At 39.5% G+C, this 20,487-nt stretch overlaps 1 protein-coding gene across 1 annotated transcript; it reads left to right on the top strand.

Moving 5' to 3' along the window:
• Window positions 1-1,036: 1,036 nt before the first annotated feature.
• Window positions 1,037-19,302, top strand: LOC119740255 (tyrosine-protein kinase receptor TYRO3-like). Its single transcript, XM_038215511.1, has 11 exons — window positions 1,037-1,209; window positions 2,235-2,394; window positions 4,674-4,804; window positions 7,468-7,563; window positions 8,624-8,707; window positions 9,708-9,794; window positions 10,362-10,480; window positions 13,601-13,707; window positions 14,756-14,927; window positions 16,320-16,456; window positions 19,023-19,302. The coding sequence occupies exons 1-11, from the start codon at window positions 1,173-1,175 to the stop codon at window positions 19,216-19,218; spliced, it is 1,326 nt and encodes a 441-aa protein (XP_038071439.1). The 5' UTR covers window positions 1,037-1,172; the 3' UTR covers window positions 19,219-19,302.
• The last annotated feature ends 1,185 nt before the right edge of the window (window positions 19,303-20,487 follow it).

Raw genomic sequence — 20,487 nt, 5'->3', positions numbered from 1 at the left:
ATTGGTAGCAGGAGCTTGCGACACCGTCTCGGTGTCTTCATCAACTGGTGTTACTGCGGCCCTCATGTGACCTGTCACGTGACCATGACAAGCTCTTAAATTTAACTGAAGTCTCAAAAAGGTACCATTCCATTTAAAATGGAATGGTACCTTTTTGAGACTTCAGTTAAATTTAAGAGCTTATCATTTAACCTCCCTGTTCCTTTTCTATTCAGTTGCCTGTAAAATGGTTTCGGTTACATTTTGAGACTGCGATCATGTGCTATTGGGTTTAGCCTGTAGCATCAATAACAAACCTTAACAAAGTTTTGTTATGACAGAAGTTCACATTTGCTTTACATTTGTTTAATTGACCTGTGTATTTTTGTACCTGCCTTAATGTTCATGTTTGTTACTAGCTTGACTTTACGTTGAGCACTGTATCTCAATCAACTTTTTTTTTCAATTTAATTATATTTCCCCATGGTACTGTTTTCAATCCTGCTTTTTTGTTTTTATTTTTTTGGAAGCGGTAGTCAGTTTAAAGAGGCAAATTAAAGAATATTTGTTTAGGAGGTTGAAATTTCTAGCATTTAAGCCAAGCCCATTTCATCCCTGGTTCAAACTAGCATATGTGTAACAATAGAACAAAACGTGGAATTTCAGAGGTTTCACTATAAGGTTGTTTTTTAAAAATCTGAATTTAAGTTAAAAAAAAAAACCAGAATGCACAGAATGTTAGTTTAAAAAGATTCAAAAAGATGAACCAACGAAAAAAAATGTTAGACATTTTTTTAATTCGGACTTTTTTCTTTCCTGTAAAAATAAACAGAATTATTTTGTTTAAATGGCCTCGGTATTGTTTTACTTTCACAAGCTATTGTTGGTACAAGCTTGTACCAGGTATCTTTGGCAATACCATTCGTGTAGGCCTATATTGTTGGTTAAAGCCTGATGTTCTGTTTAATGAACAAACACTTTTACTCTCATAACTGACACTTCCTGGGCGTTTTATATTTCAGGATGAGTTTTCAAGTTTCATAATGCTTTCAAAATCCTTCATTTCAGGAACATGTTCACATCACCGGGTGGATGACCAAGTCTGGAAGGGCAATATTTGAATAGTGTCCTTAACACCACATCTAAAGAGGACTGACCGTTGAATTCAGTAACGGACAAACTACTGATTTGTGATGAGTTCCGAAGAAGAAACTACAAATATGACGGCAGGTATGTACAAAATAACTTATAGACATGTATGTTGTTTCAGATTGTTTGTACTATGTGTCAAAAATACTGTCCTACGTTTGATCCTGAATAACTCTGTCGTTTACCAATGGAATTAAGCCAAAATTGTAGATCATGTAAACAAGGCATGACACATTTTATGGAGTGAGTTTCATCAGCTTTGTGCAAGAGGATGCGATTTAAAGGCCACACGGACAAAATACTAACTTTCAAAATGTCGATATAATTTCTATTTTTTTGCAAGCGTTTGGTTTTCTAAGGGCAAAAGTGAATAAAGGTATTCAATTCCAATATAATTTTTAAGTACTTATCAATGTATTTGAAAGAAAAAATGGTACGAAAAGATTTTATTGTTACGTCAGGGGCTGATCCAGGAATTCTCGCACAGGGTGGTTTTCATTGGCAAAATAATCTGAGATGTTGACTTTTTTCTGGACATTTTGCCTCTAAAAATCAATGGGGGGGGGGGGGCTCGTACCATACTTTCAACGGGGCACTGTTCAAATCCAGCAATTATTAGCATTATATATGTATATCACATAATAGTGTACATATACCCCCTGACCAAGCTGGCTTTTTCCGTATTTTGTGCACATGTAACAAATTTGTAACACCAGTAACAAATTGTGGGTGTTGGAACGGGAGGGGGGGGGTTTCGAATTTTGTTTTCATCAACTAGCTTCTATGGAAGCGAAAAAAATGCAATGCGAAATACTGATCAGGCATACTGATCAGGACTCTTTGCATAATGGAAATTTTGGAGAATTTTGTCGGCTAAAGAGTGAGAAAGGTTGGCCTAAATTTGTTTTGAGTGCTTTTCTGCACTCATGGTTCAAGTCTGGAGCATGGGTACAGCAGCTTTAAATTGAGCGCACATATTGCAGAATAATCTCATTGAGCATACAGTGTTACAATTGGTTTGCAAAAGTGTAACAAGCAAGAACAATTGATCCTTCTTTCCACAGCTCACTACAATCATTGCTGTTATTTTTTTGTCATATATCAAGGCCTGCCGACAGCTACTGCAATGGATACAGTTGCCATGACAACTGCAGAACCCACCACCAATGGATCATTCCACGTCCCGTTTTTGTGGATCATAGCATTATCTTCAGTTCTTGGTGGTTTGGTTGTTCTCTTATGCATCGTTGCTTGCTGTTGGCAGTTGTAAGTATCAGAGTTGTAATGAGTCACTGAATTTTCTGACTCAAGTCGAGTCGAGTCATTTCAAGGAAGCGACTCAAGTCGAGTCAAGTCATTAGATGAAGAATGTCAAGTCGAGTCAAGTCGAGTCAAGTTGAGTCACAGCGTGTGGTCGAGTCGAGTCACACCGAGTCAAATTAATGCACGAGTCAATTCGAGTCATCGCGGCATTTCAACACAATCTGGTAAATTTCAAAAAAGAAGTAGGAAAATCGTCCGAAGCTGATGACAAAACCAAGAATTTGGAAATGCGTTTAAAGGTGGGGTCCAGGATAGTAGTTTGTGCGCTACGTTATAAAACCACGAGACAGGACTCAAGAATCCGTGATACGTGTTTATAATTATGCGAAAGCGGCCACAACTTGACGGTAAACAAAGTACGCAAATAACTTTTACAGTTATGGGACTCAAGTGTTATAAGCCTTTGACTCGAGTTGAGTCGGGTCAGTAATACCCGTTGGGACTCAAGTCGAGTTGAGTCACCAAAAATTGTGACTCGAGTCTGACCCGAATCGAGTCATTGACTCAAGTCATTACAACTGTGGTAAGTATTGATCCTGAGATTTCATAATTTTAATTTTCAAAGGGAAGTCTAATTTGTAAAATTAGGAACCAATCCTCACTTTATTTTAGAATTTTTTTTTTTTTTAAATTGAAGAGGCAGGAATTTAAGTCAGTATATCCAGGACCTGATTTGGAGTAATGGTACCAAAATAACAAGTTGTTACATTTCTCCATCATTTAGATTAAAAAAAACCACATTTTCGGATTTAGAAAATATATGAAAAGCAGGAGAAAAAAAATGTGCAAACATTACAGAATCTTTCGACCTTTTCCAAAATGAATGGGGTGGGTCTATACCCAGATAGTCTCCAAGCCCATTCTCCCATAGGCAACTGCATGAGTGCCCCTCAAAATTGGAACATGAAGTAAGGGGGGGGGTTGAGAGAAACAACCTGATCATGTAGGGGAAAAGGTGGTATTCTAAAACAAAATGTCAAAAAAAGTTGGGTGACGATTTGAATGTCATACCACTGCGATTCAATTCCAAAAATAGAAATGTTGTATAAAATTGTGTATTGTTTATGTACCTTGCGATTTCATCAGACTAAAAAATACCACTATTTGTGTGAACTGAAAATTTAAGATCCTTTTTGTAACTTGGTGTCACAAAGATCCCCTTTTAAATTCAACCATGATACAGAAGTACCCATTGCCCTTTGTGAATAACTCTCACTGGAAAGATTTTGAGTAATAACCCAGGATTATGCATAGAGCAAGGCATTAATAAGCTATACCCTGAGATGCTTTAAATGTCCTCAATTACCCATTATCTCTTATAATTAGTATTACTTTTAATTTAGTTTTGGTACTGAAACCAAGGCACAATAGCTTCCAAGCCTTAAGAAACCTGTAGAGAAGACAGTGAGAAGAAATTACAGTTTTAGAGGTGGGAGGAAAACCCCAGAGGAACATTCTGGGGATAAGCCACGGAATCAGGTAGGGACTGAAAACCCAATCCACGTGGACCAGGCAGGAATCAAACCCGGGCCATAGAGGTGGAAGGCGAGGAAATTAACCACTGTGCCAACCTGACTCCCCATTGTCATTTGTGACAGAGATTAGCTGTTGTCGCCCCTCTTTGATATTACAGGGTGAGTAAAAGAAAAACGAAACCCAAATGTCGGGACTATTGTTTTAGTGAAGTTCTTCATGTAGCACTTTGAAAATCAAGGATATGAAAGCCCAATTCATAAGCTTTCTTTTAGTACAAGAAACATTCAAATCACTCATGTACTTTTCAAGTTACCTAATTTTAAACACAACCTACGTTTTTAAGTTCTGTCCACGGATCACAAAAAAGGTGCTTGTTCTTTCAGCAGAATGAAAACAATTCACACACATCCCTATGTGATTTGTTTTCGTTTTGCTGAAAGAACACTGAACTTTTTTTGTGATCCGTGGACAGAACCTTACTGGTTGTGTTTAAAATTCCGTAACTTAAAAAGTACATAAGTGATTTGAATGATTCTTGTACTACAACAAAGTTTATGAATTGGGCTTTCAAATCCTAGATTTTGAAAGTGCTGCATGAAGAACTTCACTAAAACAATGGTCCCGACATATGGGTTTCAGGCTTTTTTTTACTCACCCTGTATAGTAGGTACAAATAAGCCATATACATGTACAACTGGGACATGGAAACACAGTCAGGAACATGTGTTTTTGAATTAACTGTACAGATGGAAGTGTTACAGTAAACATTTTCCTAAGGGCAACTTGAGGATACCAAGGCCACAGTTTATCTCCGAGGAGGACCTTACTAAATCAGACTTCACCATCAGCCCACAGATATTCTGGGAGGAACTCAAATGTAAGTTCAAATTGACTCGTTTGGATTTAATTTGTTTTTTTTCGACAAGCCTACAAGCTTATGGAATATCCCCTTGCACAGCAAGGGTCTATGATATGCGAGCTGATTCAGCGATTAACTATGCAAAACAAGACTGCGTCTTGAGCTTGAGATTCTGACCATTCAGCGGGCGCCTTCTATCGGGTCTTCAGGAACCCGTTGTTGTATTACAAAAACTTGGCAGCCAAAATGCCCAATCAACAGCTTAGGCCAACAAAAAAAAGGCTCCGGTTTCTGGTATGGAGTTTGCCCAAAAAGTGGTGCGGCGACGCGGCTTTTTTTTTTTTACCTGCTTTTTTGCTTCAAATGTCGGCTGATGACTGCAAATGGTGCCCGACTAAACTTAGTGCAAATATATGGGAGTCCAGAGAGGCCACATAAAGCTTATTCTCGACCATAACCCAATCTAAAAACATGTTAAGATTGTGCAGCAGCAGGATTTCAGTCAAACCAGTGAGTTTGGCGGTTTTGAGACATCATCTCTCATTGAAAAAAAACCTTTTTCATTTTGCCGACGCGCATGGCTACGGTGATGCGCGCGCATACCAGAAACAGGAGACTGTTTGTTTTTTTTGGAGTTAGTCCACATTTCTGATCGAAATGACGTCACAATTTCTAAAGTCGACTTCGACTAGCTGGCGCGCAGGTTCACATAAAATTTGCTCACATATATCAGACGTTAGTTACGGAGATGGATCCGTTGAACAACGGGTGATACTCAGACTACCCACAAGGGGAACTCAAAATATAACTTTATGAAGAAATATCTGCAATCTTCCAAAGGCATTCAAAGAGAAATACATGTCTTCCAAAAAAAACCACGCTGAAATTCGTCGCTTTGCTCACGAACTGACAAAAACCTCGAAAATCGATAATTATTCGATTTTTAGTTTTACTAGCCATTTTTATTATAGTTGTCTCAACAAAAATTTGACCAAGTTTCAAGGCAAAATATTGTTTAATTTCTTATTATTGTAAACAAACAATTGACAAAAAGCCTGAAATCGGTGATTTTCATTTTCACGAAGTGTAAAAAGTGTAAAATGTTCTCAGGAAGTGACAAAAAGTCACCTCGTGAACAAGGCCGGAGGAATTATACATTGGTCTACACGCGGCAGGATGGGAGCATACACGCGCGGTGCGAACGATGGTGAAAAAGGACAGACGCGCGCGCGCTCAACTGTTGTGACGCGCAAAAGTAACAAGTTTGTTGCGTCGAAAAAAGTACAAATAAAAAGCCTCCGCAATTCATGATCCCATGAACTGACAAAAACTGTGTACAAACTAATCAGCAAAATATGGGACCCAAAGTATTGATGTTCTCACGAAGTGCAAACAAGTTTTATTATTGAATTGCTGTTTAATTACGAAATATTGTTAACAAACAACTATGAATTAACAAAGAGCAAATCATATCCTATTGGACAATGCAAAAAATTCCGAATTCTGTTACTGCAGAGTGGTCGAAAATGTCTTTTTGAAAAAGTGAATAACTTCAAATGCGATTATCTCAGAATGAACTTTTGTCAAATTTTGAGGTTTTTGTCACTTCGTGAGCTAAGCGACGAATAGCCCCACTAGTGTGGCCGTCGGTATGCTGCGCTGAACCTAAGCGCAGCATACCGACGGCCACACTAGTGGGGCTAAGCGACGAATTGTTCTTAAAGGTTTATAGGATGCTTTTTGTGCATTGTGTTTTGTTTGATGGAAAAAAGTTGCTCAAAATGATGCATAACTATCCTGTGAGCAGGACAAAGCAAAGGTCTGTAACATTTTGCTCTGGTAACTGGATTCTGTTGCTTGAACCCAAAAAAGTGTGGCCCTTGTGCACACTTTTTTAAAACCACCTTCAATTATTGTTTTCTTCAGAATGATACCATGTCAAGCAGAATAATTTTTTTCTGGGTATATGGAATCAGCCCCATTAATTATCAATGTGCCCATTTGCCTTTAAAAAGGGAATGTTTAAAGGGAACATTTGCAAACATCAAAAACCATCAGTTCCAAATTATCATGAAATACCTGACGGGACTGTTATTGAATGACCGTCTAAAGCATCCTGTAAAATCGTGGCACCTGGTGTGCTGACATTTTCAAGAAAAGTGGTATTTTTGTATCAGTTTCCAACGCTGGTCGGCCACCCAGCATTGGAAAAAGCTCGTTTTTTTTCTTCAAATACTGCTCCCATTTTATCATATTTAGTTAGCCCGCATTTTGTTTGCAATGCCAGCTAGACTGAATCCCTGACCTTACAATTCTCCGACATCTATAAATTGCACCGTTTCATCTAAGGTGCGGTCAGGGAACGACTACAAAACTTGATTGTTTTTTCTTGGTTTTTCCAGCATCTACGAACACAGAACTTCAAACAAGTCAGCGTAACAATATTTGCTTTAAAATACTAACCCCCAAATCCATCCATTTCTGAAAATATACAGCAAAAGCAAATGTTGTCATATTCCCGTTAACCAAAGCAATATTTAATTTAGTGTGATCCTGTACCTGCCAAGATAAAGTGGTACAAATGGGGAAAATATACTAAACCTTTTATACCTTGTCGCAATTTTTTTAATCTCCATTTTATTTATAACTTCTTGCTATTTTTTCTCCAACTTTTCTGTCAGTGGATGAGTTGGCTTTGGACGATGATATGAAGAAGAAGATGCGGATGTTTCTTATTCCGAGGAATAAACTGTCCATACATAAACTGATTGGTGAAGGTAATTAATTATTATAAATAGTCCAACATGTTCTAGGTCCTATGTTCTTGACTTTTCTAATGGAAATACATCTCCTCAATAGCTCAGATTGAATAATCAGGGACTTACACAAGTCAACTAACTTTTTTAAGTAGAATACCATGGTCCAGTGGTTACGGTGTTTGACTTATGTACGGTGGTGCGTTGGTTCGAACCCTGCCTGGAATTCATGCTTTTGTGCCCTTGGGCAAGATACTTAACTACAACTGCCTCTCTCTCACCCAGGAGTATGAATGGGTACCTGTGAGGGTAGAGGACCAAAAACAACAACCAAAAACCTCCCAAGAAAAAACCTATGATATTTAATGTCTTTATTCAATGAAATATGGGTCTTGGAATTGTAAATGCATATTTAAAGTTTATGCAAATAATGGGCGTGGGTGCGGCATACACACGCCCCAGCTTGACACGTGCAAAGCAGTATTTCCTTGTTTGCCCACAGGGGATGTATTATAAGCTGTGTACCCAAAACACGAAGGGTGACATTTCAGCAACCCCACTAAAGAAAAAAAAAATCGCCAGCCGAGCTCCGGCGGGCGCATTGTTGGCGGGCTAATTATAGGGCACAGGTGCGCTGACCCGGTTCTTTCGTCTGGTTAAGTGCGTGCTCTGGAGATAACTTTCTAATAAATAGGCCACTAAAAGGTTTGGATATTCCAACTTGCCAAATTTTGATAAATTTTGTCTAGCTGTGGTTTTCTATGCTGGGAATCAGGGGTACGGTGCGGTGAGTGCGGCTCTGAAAAGTGGAAAAACGCGCCCTCTTTTGTGTTGTCGCATGGAGCCCATATGTTTCTCGAGAAAAAGTAGAATGCCATTATATTGTACAAACAGTTACAAATCAGACAAAAATATTCAGAGACAAAGCATCCAGCTAAGTCCGAACGCCTCAAAGGTCCGACGCCTCAATAAGTCCGAAATTTCAGAAATGTCGGACCTATGAGACGTCGTACTTATGAGCGGACCCCGAAACTACTTTACTCTCTAATGTTGAATTTCTCCCCTGTACTCTGTTCCCCAGGCCAGTATGCACAAGTCCACTTTGCCACCTTGGTCAGCCCATCGTTTTCCTGCGAGCAGAAAGTGGCAGTCAAGATCATGAAAGGTATATTACTCTGTCAAAGGTGTGATCAGTAGCGTATTTAGCTTTGGATGTCAGGGGGAGGGGGGGGGGGGGGGGGGGGAGGGGGGGGGGGCCCAACTGCACATCCGCGCCGAAATGTAGACATGTTTTTTTTTCTGTGGACATTTGGGTGGGGGGGGGGGGGGGGGGGGGGGGCTGGGCTGGTACAGGGGCACTCTTCAAAACTGACCATAATTATGGATACTGCAAATTATATACCCATTTTCACGGCGCATTGTAATGTTTTTTTGAGTGGGTTTTCTTTTTTGGGATTGATGTCAGAACTCTCTAACCATTTATTGAAATAACTGCTCAACAAAACATGTTGTGAAAAAAATCCGCCGGGGGGAGGAGGGCAGATTGCCCCCCCCCCCCCCCCCCCCCCCCCCCCCCCCCCCGTTCCTAATTGTTCATATTGAGTTATTCTGACTTTTCTTTGCAATTGATTACACACCTGTGAAGGGGTACAAGCCTGCTAGAATGATTCTCTGACCTTACAATATTAATTGCTCCGTTTCATCTTAAAGTTGGGTGAGGGAACCAGACTACAAGAACATGATAGATTTTCTTGGTTTTTCCAGCATCTACAAGCCCAAATCGTGAAACAAGTCAGTTTAACAATATTTGCTGTAACATACTAATCCTCCAAATCCCTTTTTTCCCTGAAAATTGCATCAAAAGCAAATGTTAGTGTACATTCCCTTTTAATAACAAGCACAGTTCTAAATTAAAACCTTGTGGGGCTTGAAAATGTGAAGAAGTTAAGGACCTGTTTTTTTTTATTGAATAAAAAATTGGAGAATGTTGGGAAACTTTGCGAGAAAAAAAAGAAAAAGAATTTGACTTGGGGGAAATTTTTAAACTGGAAGAAGAGAAGTCCAAAGTTTCACCTTACAGGTTTTTTTTTTTTTTGTACCCAGGAGCTATTTTAAGTATCGATATCTGCTTGTTAATGTTATGCATAACTTGTTCTCTTTGGCAGAGCATTGGACCGATCAGGCCAGGCATCTCATTGAGGAAGGAATGCTGACCGTAGATTTACTCCACCCAAACATCTTGACAATCATCGGTACGTTTTGCTCGACACTCTTTTGTTCATGAATGTGAAAAATCTTTGCTCATGAATGTGGGGCTGTCAAAAGTAGCCCAAAGCACCATCTAATATCCTATAGTCACGCATGGAGTTTACAGCTGTGTAGAGAAATGGCGCCACCCAGGGACATTGATCAGTGAGGGGAGGGGGGGGGGGGAGAACATGTCCCCCTACTTTTTAAAGTGTGGGGGGGGGGATCATATCGTTTGTCCCCCCCAAAAAAAAAAAATTGTCCTCAAATAAAAAGTGTAGCCTACATTTGATTCTTTAACTCAGAGTAGCTGATTCAATGACCCCAAACTCGAAAATGATGATCTTTTGCTCAAAAAAAAGGTTCAAGTGGTCAGAAATTGCCTCAGATTGCACCAATATTCTGAACTCCACACCGTTAGGGCTTCACGCTTCGCATTAGTTCTGATCAAGGGATGTCCTCCCCCCCCCCCCCCCCACTTTTGAGAAGCGATTGACACGGCCTCCCGGAAACCTACAAAGTACCCATTTCATATTGCTGAATGACTACTTTTGACCTCTTTTTCACTGCAGGCATCAGTCTTGAGTTTGTCAACTCCAAGCAGATAAGACCCTTGGTCGTCATGCCATTTCTCGAAAACGGAGATCTGAACAGCTTCCTGAAGAACGTCCGACTTGCCAATAACCAGGAGGTAAACATTGAAACTAGAGGCGGCATTCCTTGCATCTTTCAGTAGATGCTAGGCTTATCCCATTGGTCACTTACCAGTTTGTTAAGGGTGGCATGGGTGGCTTGTGCGTAAAGCGCTCGCCTCTCACCAAGGTGACCACGGTTCAAATCCTGGCCGCGGATCGCATGTGAGTAGAGTTGCGCGTTGGTTCTCTCCTCTGCCACGAGGGTTTTTCTCCGGGCACTCCGGTTTTCCCCCTCTGGAAAAATCAAACACTTTCGATCTCAGGCTGTGTTCCGTGGTCATATATGGGTCGATGTGGCCGGCAGACATAGGTGCCTTCACGTGCTAGCGGCCCGACCACGTTGTAGCCGCGTCCTTCGCAATTCAGCACACCAGCTGCGAGTAAGGATGATTAGCCTCCCAAATTATTATTATTATTATTATTATAGTATGACGAGTGTACACGCAAAGGTTTTGCGGTATTTGGAACAGATGACGGATAAACACGACCCGCCCGCAGCGAGCGAGGCCGGAAATATAAGCGTGCTGCCCGAGGGTGATGGCTTCAACCTGCCTGGCTTGAGGTCCAGTGAAAAGTACCCTGCACATCGTTCCGTTCTTGTCAAAATAATCCCGGTGCGAACTGGCCATTAAAGGGAAAATACAACATTTGCAAACATCAAAAAATAAAACTACCAAATCATTTTGAAATACCTTGCTGGACTGTTATAGAATGACAGTGTAAAGCATCCTGTAAAATCATGGCACCTGGTATACTGTCATTTTCAAGAAAAGTGGTATTTTTGTATCTATTTCCAACGCCGATCGGCCGATCAGCGTTGGAAAAAACTGGCTTTTTTTCAAATACTGGCCCCAGTTGACCATCGCACTTGTTTGCAATCGATTACACACCTATGAACGGGTACAAGCCAGCTAGACTGGTTCCCTGACCTTACAATTCCCCAATATAAGTAAACTGCCCTGTCTCTTCTTAAATGGAGTCAGGGAACCAGACTACAGGAAACTGATTGTTTTTCTTGGTTTTTATAGCATTTCCGAACCCAAAACCTCAAAAAAGTCAGTGTAACTATATTTGCTCATATATTTCCAACCCCCCAATTCCATCCATTTCTGAAAATTACAGCAAAAGCAAATGATGTATATTCCCTTCAACGACTAATTTCACTGAGTTGCTCTTCCAGTGCTACTTTCTAATTTTTCCTTCAGAAGATGATTCCTGTTTTAAAATGCTTTTTTTTTGTTGCTAAAACGAAATTAAGTTACTAGCTTTTGAATCAGACGTCGAATGAGAAAATCTGCCCATGTTTAGTTATGAAATAAAAGGCTTTCAAATATTGAATTATTTGAGGCCCTTCAATAATTCAGACGGATCTTAAGTAGGGTTTATTTTTCTGGTTAAAATAAAACACATAAATTGAAAATGTGGAAGAGAAAAAAAGGGGCTTTTCTACTAGACCTTTAAGATAAGTACTACAATCATTTATAAGTAAACAATCCAAAACATGAAAGTTTTTGGGATTCCAGGCCATAATGCCCCTTTAAAGGGAAAATACAACATTTGCAAACATGGAAAAATAAAACTACCAAGTTTTTACGAAATACACAACAGGATGTTGGTAAATGACAGTCTAAAGCATCCTGTAAAATTATGGCACCTCGTGTGAAGTCACTTTCAAGAAAATGGTAATTTTGTATACATTTCCAACGGTGGTCGGCCAACACCATTGGAAAACCCAACTATTTTTCAACTACAGTTCCAAATTTACAATTTTTTTTTCAGTCCAAATTTTGTTTGCTATTGGTTACATGTTCTTGAACGGGTGCAGGCCAGCTGGACTAGTTCCCTTACTTTACAATTTTCCGACATCTATAAATTGATCCATTTTATCTTTAGTGGAGTCAGGGAACCAGACTACTTAAACATTTTTGTTTTTCTTGGTTTTTCAAGCATTTTCGAACACAAAACTTCAAACATGTCAGTTAAACAATATTTGATCTATTATACTAACCCCTCAAATAGTTCATTTCTGAAAATTACAGCAAAAGCCAATGATGTACATTCCCTTTAAAAGCCAGGTTTATAATTCTCCTGAATCTGAAAGTGAAGTAAATTCAACAAAGTATAAATGTCAAATATAAAGCAATTGTTGAAACCACAGTATTTCCTGCATGTTTGTGTTGGCTTGAAATGTAGCTTCGAAACTGAATTCACTTTAACCGAGTTGGCCAGGCCTTCGCATAATTTTCCTGTACAACCTCTGTGTTTCATTTAGTACAAAACCTTTATTGTTATTCCAACAACTAAACATTGGATGCATGCGTCAAATCTAAAATGTGTCTAGGTCAGTAATTCCTGGATGTACAAATCGCTGTGTAAAGTTTCAGTTACGTTGTTGAAGTGATCCACTACTAGGCCATCAGCCTGGGGGTTTGGCCAGTATCAAATCAGGGCATAAATGATTATGGTGCGCATACGCAAGGTATACCGCCCCTAGAGTGGTAACAAGCATTTTGATGGACATTTTGAAAAAAAGGGTGATAACACCCAAAAAGCTGCCACCGCTGCAATGCTATCAGATATTTTCCAACTTTGGAGGTGTACACCTTGCCAAAAATCGCTATGACGATTATTCCCCTCATTTGATACCGGTGGCCAGAATTTTGGACCGAGGTTGATATGGCCTATACTTTTCAGTGCATCACTAAACAATGCGCCATTAAATAACTAGAAAATGGTTCCTGGTGGCAGTCTTCCTTTTGTTTGAGGGGGGGGGGTGGGCACTCTCACAATGACATATGTTTGATGACCCGCTTTTGTGGTTACCAGTGTCCCTAAATTTAGTATTGAGTGTCATGACTATCATCGCTTAATACCAAGAGGAACATTTACTAGCCAGAAATTATTCTGACGTTTTGACAATTTTGCCAACAAAACCTATGAACCACCAACTTCCCCCTTTAGCAAAGACCGGTTTTATGAGAAAAAACTCTCAGTTTGCATGTAACAACTTTTTTGAGTGGATATCTTTAAAAGTAAGTTGCTTAAAACTGGCAAGAGTGGGAGGCAATGGATGTTATAAACTCTCGTCTTTCACTTTATTTCTGTCCATTTTGTAGTTGTCCATGCGCTGGCGGGTGGACTTGATGGCCCAAATAGCCTCTGGAATGGAGTTCATCGCCAGCAAGAATATCGTGCACAGGGACCTGGCAACCAGGAACTGCATGTAAGCCTATCCAGGGTTGTAGCATTTTATTACTCACTGGATAATAATACATAATAACAGGCATGTGTAGAAAGCGCTTTTTAAACAAGTATCAAAGCGCTTACGGGCAAACCCTCCTGAAACCTTCTCAACTCCCAGGGGAGTATAGAGGGCTGGTAGGCAGCCATTTCTTGGCCGTACTGATCAACCTCTCACAGTCACCAACTCTGCCCTCACAGGTACCCATCTACTCCTGGGTGGAGAGAAGCAATGAGTGACAAAGTGCCTTGCCCAAGGGCACACGCACCACAACCCCAGGCTGGACTTGAACCCACAACCTGCAGAGTGACCAGCAGACCACAAATTCAATGCTTCAGACCACTAGGCCACAGCACTCCACCAAAAAAGACACAAAATGAACCAAAAAAGACACAAAATTGAACAAGTTTGGGATGAGAGATGTGGCATTGTTTTAACAAAGGGCCACTGCGGCACTTGCAATAGCTTATTGAACCATTTTAAGAAACATGAAAATGGGAATTTTAAAAAGCTGCTATAATGAACACCATGGGGTGTACTTAAAGGCATATAGCCAGGATCGTTTGCAATTTTCCCAAAAGTAACCAACCAAATTATTATCAAGAAGATTAAAGATTGTACTGGTACTAAACACCCTGTGAAATTATTTCGTCTGGCTTGCTGTCATTTAGAAGAAATCAAGAAGTGATTTCTAATGATCAGTCAATTTACCAATTTTTGTAATAGGCAACCAAAAAATTTGACATGGTTTTTCATTGTTTTCTTCAAAAGTGTAATATCCACTGAGCTGAAACTTCAGCCAGTTAGGTTTTGAACATTTTTTCTTTGAATTTTGAGAGCTGAAACTTCAGCAAAGTAGGTTTTGAACATTCTTCTTTGAATTTTGAGTGGTGTTATCGTTGAAAACAAAGCATTAAAAAAAAATTGATTCCATATGCCTTTAAGCTTGTTCGGTATAGTTTTAGCAATTTGCAGCCACGGATGAATTTCTTATGACTGGAGCGCACACCTCTGGATTTGTCCATATTAGGCTGGATGACAACTACACGGTGAAGGTAGCTGACTTTGGTCTGGCCCGGCAGATGCATGATGCTGAATTCTACAAGATGAAGATACGCCAGAGTATCTCCTGCTCCTTGCCTGTCAAATGGGTGGCCATGGAGGGACTGAATGACTCCATCTTCACTACAATGAGCGATGTGGTGAGTTTACTTACACCCAAATCAAATCTGTCTCGCCCTGGTGCAAATCTATAGACTCCATGCATGTCTAAAACTTATATGCAAATGAGCAATGTTATTTGATAAAGACAAACACCGGAGCAGCGCTGTACTGACTCGACTGAGTCACAATTTTTGGCAACTCGAATCGAATTGAGTCCCAACAGGTAACTTACTCGACTCGACTCGAGTCACTGCGAGCAAATGACTCGACTCGACTTGAGTCCCTCATCAGATGACATTGACTCGATTTGTCGAGTCACTGCGAGCAAATGACTCCACTCGACTTGAGTCCCTCATCAGATGACATTGACTCGATTTGAGTCACTGCGAGCAAACTCCACTCGACTTGAGTCCGGCAACAGATGACTCGACTCAACTCGACTGGAGTTGAAGGCCAATAACACTCGAGTTTCATAACTGTGCGAAAAATAGATTAGTGTTACATAGTTATTTATGTTCGTGTACTTTGCGTTGCCGTCCAGTTGTGACCGTTTATCGCTTGCAAATATAAACAGTTTCTTATGTTGCCATTTGGTTTTGACGTCAGCGTAAAATTTTTGCAGACTTTTGTAGATCTTTGGTAGAAACATCTAGCAGAAGCTGTCTATTGGGTACCATACAGCATAGTTTAGGTCTTCGGATCTTCAAAATAAACTGGTGCCTTGTGTTCCTTCTTCCATTGTTATTTATTAAATGGTGTTAATGTGTTATCAGTGACTCAAATTGACTCGAGTGTAAATTTGACTTGACTCGACTCAACAACACACTGTGACTCGACTCAACTCAACTCTACTCGATCTCTTGACCTAATGGCTCGACTTGAGTAACTTCCTTCGAATGACTGACTCGACTTAATTGAGTAAAAAAATTCAGTGACTCGTTACAACTCTGCATCAGAGTATTAGTGTTTGAAACCTAGACACACACACACACACAAATTCACACATACTGAAATTTGTAATCTTGTGTAGACATTTTGTTGTTGTTGTGTACTACAGTTTTCGAGTTTGAAAGTGTAGTTTAAAAATGCTCCTATTTTAACCAGAATTAATTTCCTTGGCTGAAATTTGGACTTAATATCCCTTTTCTAAAACTCTTCCATTAGCGACGGATCAACATAGCTTGGAAATTCCTAGTTTTTGAGTAAAATCCATATATCTATTTCGTGAAAATCTTGTGGAGACGTATTCATCTATAGAAATTGTCCTGTGGAGACGTATACAATCTTTTGTTCCCTATTGTGTGCACGTCTCCAGAGGGCACGGTGTATCAGATCAACACTAATGGAAAAATCAAACACTCTTTGCGAAAGTCAAATTTGATGTGAAACAACAACTTAAAACTAATTTTACTCTGTGACTTTATTCCTAGTGGTCCTTTGGTGTCACCATGTGGGAGATTTTCACCCATGCTAAGATTCCGTATCCTGGCCTGGAGAACTACAAAGTCCTGCGACATCTCGAGTCGGGACATCGTCTGTATCAGCCGGATGGCTGCCCTGAAAACTTGTAAGTTCACATTTTGTGTATTTTGCAACGTTCAAGATTTGCTTTTGAAGGAAAGAAGTACAAATTAATTTTAAAAAAACATCAGTCTGATCCTGAAGCTTTGATCCTGATGCTTGTGATGGCTTGTGATGGCTTGTAATGGCTTGTGATGGCTTGTGATGGCCTGTGAGGGCCTGTGATGGCCTGTGATGGCTTGTGATGGCTTGTGATGGCTTGTGATGGCCTGTGAGGGCCTGTGAGGGCCTGTGATGGCCTGTGATGGCTTGTGATGGCTTGTGATGGCCTGTGATGGCTTGAGATGGCTTGTGATGGCTTGTGATGGCTTGCGATGGCTTGTGATGGCTTGCGATGGCTTAGGATGGCTTGTGATGGCTTGCAATGGCTTGTGATGGTTGGCATAGATTTGTGATGACAATTCTGCTTGACATTCACATCGAGCAGTTTCAAAGTGGCATCTCAAGAACAAAGTGGACAATGTTCATGATTGGCAGGGTATGGTGCCTCGTTTGAGAGAGGGTTTCCAGTTTCTTTTGTTGGGGAATGGATTTAAGTCGATACACAATTCTTTGGATGAGGACTGTGTTTACCGTGACTGTTTATTCCACAACAATATTTTAATACACACTGATTGATTGAACTGGTTACAGCGACCTGAGACAAAGATTAAATTGAGTGAACTGAAAAAGACTAGAATAGAAATGGAAATGGAACAGAAATGGAATTGAACATGTTGAAACAGAATGAGGAACTGCTAGTGGTGCAGCACTTACGTTGTATTATGCTGGTGGAAAACAGGATGTCTTGGGAATAAGAAATAGTTAAGAATGGGAAAACTTAGTCATGTCTTGGCTTCCTTGATTCTCAGAAAGATGACTAGGAATGAGTAACATAGCTCCTTAAAACAATGATCTTGAAAGTAACTTGGTTGTACTAAGAAAATGACCAATGACTTGTGTGTGGGCAGTGAAGGTCATTTGCTCTGTACATATAAAAGTATAGGGACTACACATTGCATAGGCACTGTGTGGGTATACATGTATGTGTATACAAGAAAACGATGAGTAATGCATTCAGGAGAATTAATCATTAAAAAGTTCAAAAAGGAACATTGATAATTAAAGTGTGACAATTAACTAAAAATTAAGACAAATTGATAATTATAAGAATTGACAATCTGAAAATGCTACACGTTTTACCTGATGATATTCATTTCAACGACTAACATTACATCAGGTAATTACTGATTAAATTATATTTACAAAGCGAATCTCACTTTAAAAAATGATTGAATTGATTTTGAATTGAAGTGGAGAAGTTTGTAGCTGTTCATAACATATGCACGATACAGGGTGAGTCAAAAAAGCAGAACCCAATTAAACCCAACAAAATATATTTCATGTTTAAAAAAAGTATGTAGCACCAAAAAAAATAATGACTGGAAAGCCAATTTCATAAGCTACTTTTAGATGAAAAAAAAATACTGAAATTGCTCAATCTGTTCAAAGAACATCACCATTTAAATGCAATGACCCTAAATCCTGTCTCGTAAAAAAACACACAATTTATTGTGTGTTTTGACTGTTTGGAACAACAAAGAAAATGACACAGAATACTTGTTTCAATAACTGTCACCAACTGTAGTATACAATATCTTTATAAACAACCGTAGTTAGGCAAACAATGGATTTATAAAATCTACTTTTTTCAAAAAGACGGGCCTTCAAAAGAATTGTTTAACGTTTTAAACTAAGATTTTATCGCTGGTGATGTTTGAAGACAAGTGATGTGACAACAATTCTTGAAATTGCATTTTTAGGACGAGACAGGTTTTAGGGTCATTGTGTTTAAATGGTGATATTGTTTGAACAGATGCACCAATTTCAGTATTTGTTTTTCATCTAAAAGTAGCTAATAAAATTGGCTTTCCAGTCATTATTTTTGGTGCAACGTATTTTTTTAAAACATGAAATTTAATTTTTGGGGTTTGGGTTCCGCTCCTTTTTAAAAGGAAAAAACATTTGCAAACATCGAAAAATAAAACTACAAAATTTTTACGAAAAACCTTACTAGTATGTTGGTACATGTGTAAATGACAGTAGCATCCTGTCAAACTATGGTACCTGGTGTGAAGACATTTTCAAGAAAATGGTATTTTTGTATACATTTCCAACGGTGGTCGGCCGACCACCGTTGGAAAAACCTGACTATTTTTCAACCACTGCTCCAAATTTACCATTTGTTTCAGTCCAAATTGTGTTTGCTATTGATTACACGTTCATGAACGGGTGCAGGCCAGCTAGACTGGTTCCTTTACCTTACAATTTCTGGCATCTAACAATTGATCCATTTCATCTTTAGTGGAGTCAGGGAACCAGACTACTTGAAAATGTTTGTTTTTCTTGGTTTTTCCAGCATTTTCGGACACAACACTTCAAACATGTCAGTGTAACAATATTTTGATCTATTATACTAACCCCTCAACTAGTTCATTTCTGAAAATTACAGCGAAAGCCAATGATGTACATTCCCTTAAACTCATCCTGTACCAAATATCTCACCATTGCAGATACAAGCTGATGTACAGCTGCTGGCGCAAGGACCCCTGCATGCGGCCAACGTTTGGCTACCTGAGGGAGAAGCTGGAAGCCCTGAAGGTGACCCTGAGCACTGCGGAGGACACCTGGTCAGCAACCATCGTCAGGAAGAATCATGGAGCCAATATCAGACAGGCCAATGCCTTGTACCACAATGCCTGGGTATGATCATACTCGGTGACTGCTCTATGTTCCGACACCCCTATGTTCCGACAACCTAGATTGTGTTACTCCCGGTTAGGGTTAGGGTTAGGGTTAGGGTTAGGGTTAGGAATAGGAATATGTGCAGTCGGAACATAGGGATGTCGGAACATAGAGGTGTATGTAACCCACGGTGCCATTTTGGACACCACAGATCATTGTTTTGTCATGGAAAAGTCCTGGGAAATCCTGGGATATAAAGGTATCGTGGAAAGCCCTGGCATTTTGTTATTTTACAAGGAGTTGTGGAAAGTTGACGTTCCAAGAAAATTGTCATGGAAAAGCCGTGGAATCCTGCACAACCCATACATTTATGTGATTTACTTATTTATTTCTTGTTTATCCTGGGGAGACCTTTCAGTGGAACACTGTTTTTCAAAGGTGCCCAGCATTTACAACAAGCATACAATAGTATAAAAACAGAACAAGCAATAAGCACATTACAAAGATATAATTAAGAAGATTAATACGCAGTAAAATGAGACAAGGTTAATCACGGTTGTTACATTGGCAGTAAAAAAAGACAAAAACAAGACATACATGAACCATATAATATTAAACTATCAGGTTTGTGTGGATGCGCTTAAAACTGGCAAGAGTGGGAGCTAGCAACGGATGTTTAAGTGTCGCAGGGAGGTTATTGAAAGAATGAACTCCACAAGATGCAAATTTACGTTTTCCCGAGTTAGATTTGGATAACGAAGAAACCTTGAGAAACAGTATTGTACGAGTGGGTACTCGAAACAAAATGAAAACAGTTACAAAGTTGAAGAGACAATTTGGATGTTAAACTCTTATATACTAGAGTAGTTAAGTGAAAATCTCTCCTTTCACTTAGAGATTGCCATCTAACAGAGTAGATAAAAGATTGTCAGTGGGGAATCTTCAGGGGAGGCCCATGATAATTCTACCAGCACTGTTTTGGATTTTATCAAGTTTGATGATGTGTAATATTTGGATATATGGCAGTCTTCCAGTTAGCTTTCCTGTTTCCCGTACTTTTTCTTTATGCATGTATGTTCAGTACTTGTTGCATGTACATTGTTCACGATTGTGATGCTTTTATGGTACTCATGACTGCTGTGGTCTTGTGTTAACCACTTTACGCCGGGATTAATTTTGCCAAAAATTTTGATGATTTTTTTTTTTGCAAAAGGCAAAATTTTTCAGCCAACTTCTGATATGTACAGCCAAACGCCATAAGTACTGATTCGCAAGAGTCATTTCTACAGTATT

Source organism: Patiria miniata, unplaced genomic scaffold, assembly GCF_015706575.1.
Source record: "Patiria miniata isolate m_02_andy unplaced genomic scaffold, ASM1570657v1 HiC_scaffold_5, whole genome shotgun sequence".
NCBI classification, from domain to species: Eukaryota; Metazoa; Echinodermata; class Asteroidea; order Valvatida; family Asterinidae; genus Patiria; species Patiria miniata.
This window is presented reverse-complemented; position numbering and strand designations above follow the sequence as displayed.

Coding starts and splice junctions, on each gene's coding strand:
- LOC119740255 (XM_038215511.1), top strand. CDS start 1,173: ATGAGTTCCGAAGAAGAAACTACAAATATGACGGCAG. Junction 9,795..10,361: donor AAACATCTTGACAATCATCG/GTACGTTTTGCT, acceptor TTTTCACTGCAG/GCATCAGTCTTGAGTTTGTC. Junction 14,928..16,319: donor TCACTACAATGAGCGATGTG/GTGAGTTTACTT, acceptor CTTTATTCCTAG/TGGTCCTTTGGTGTCACCAT.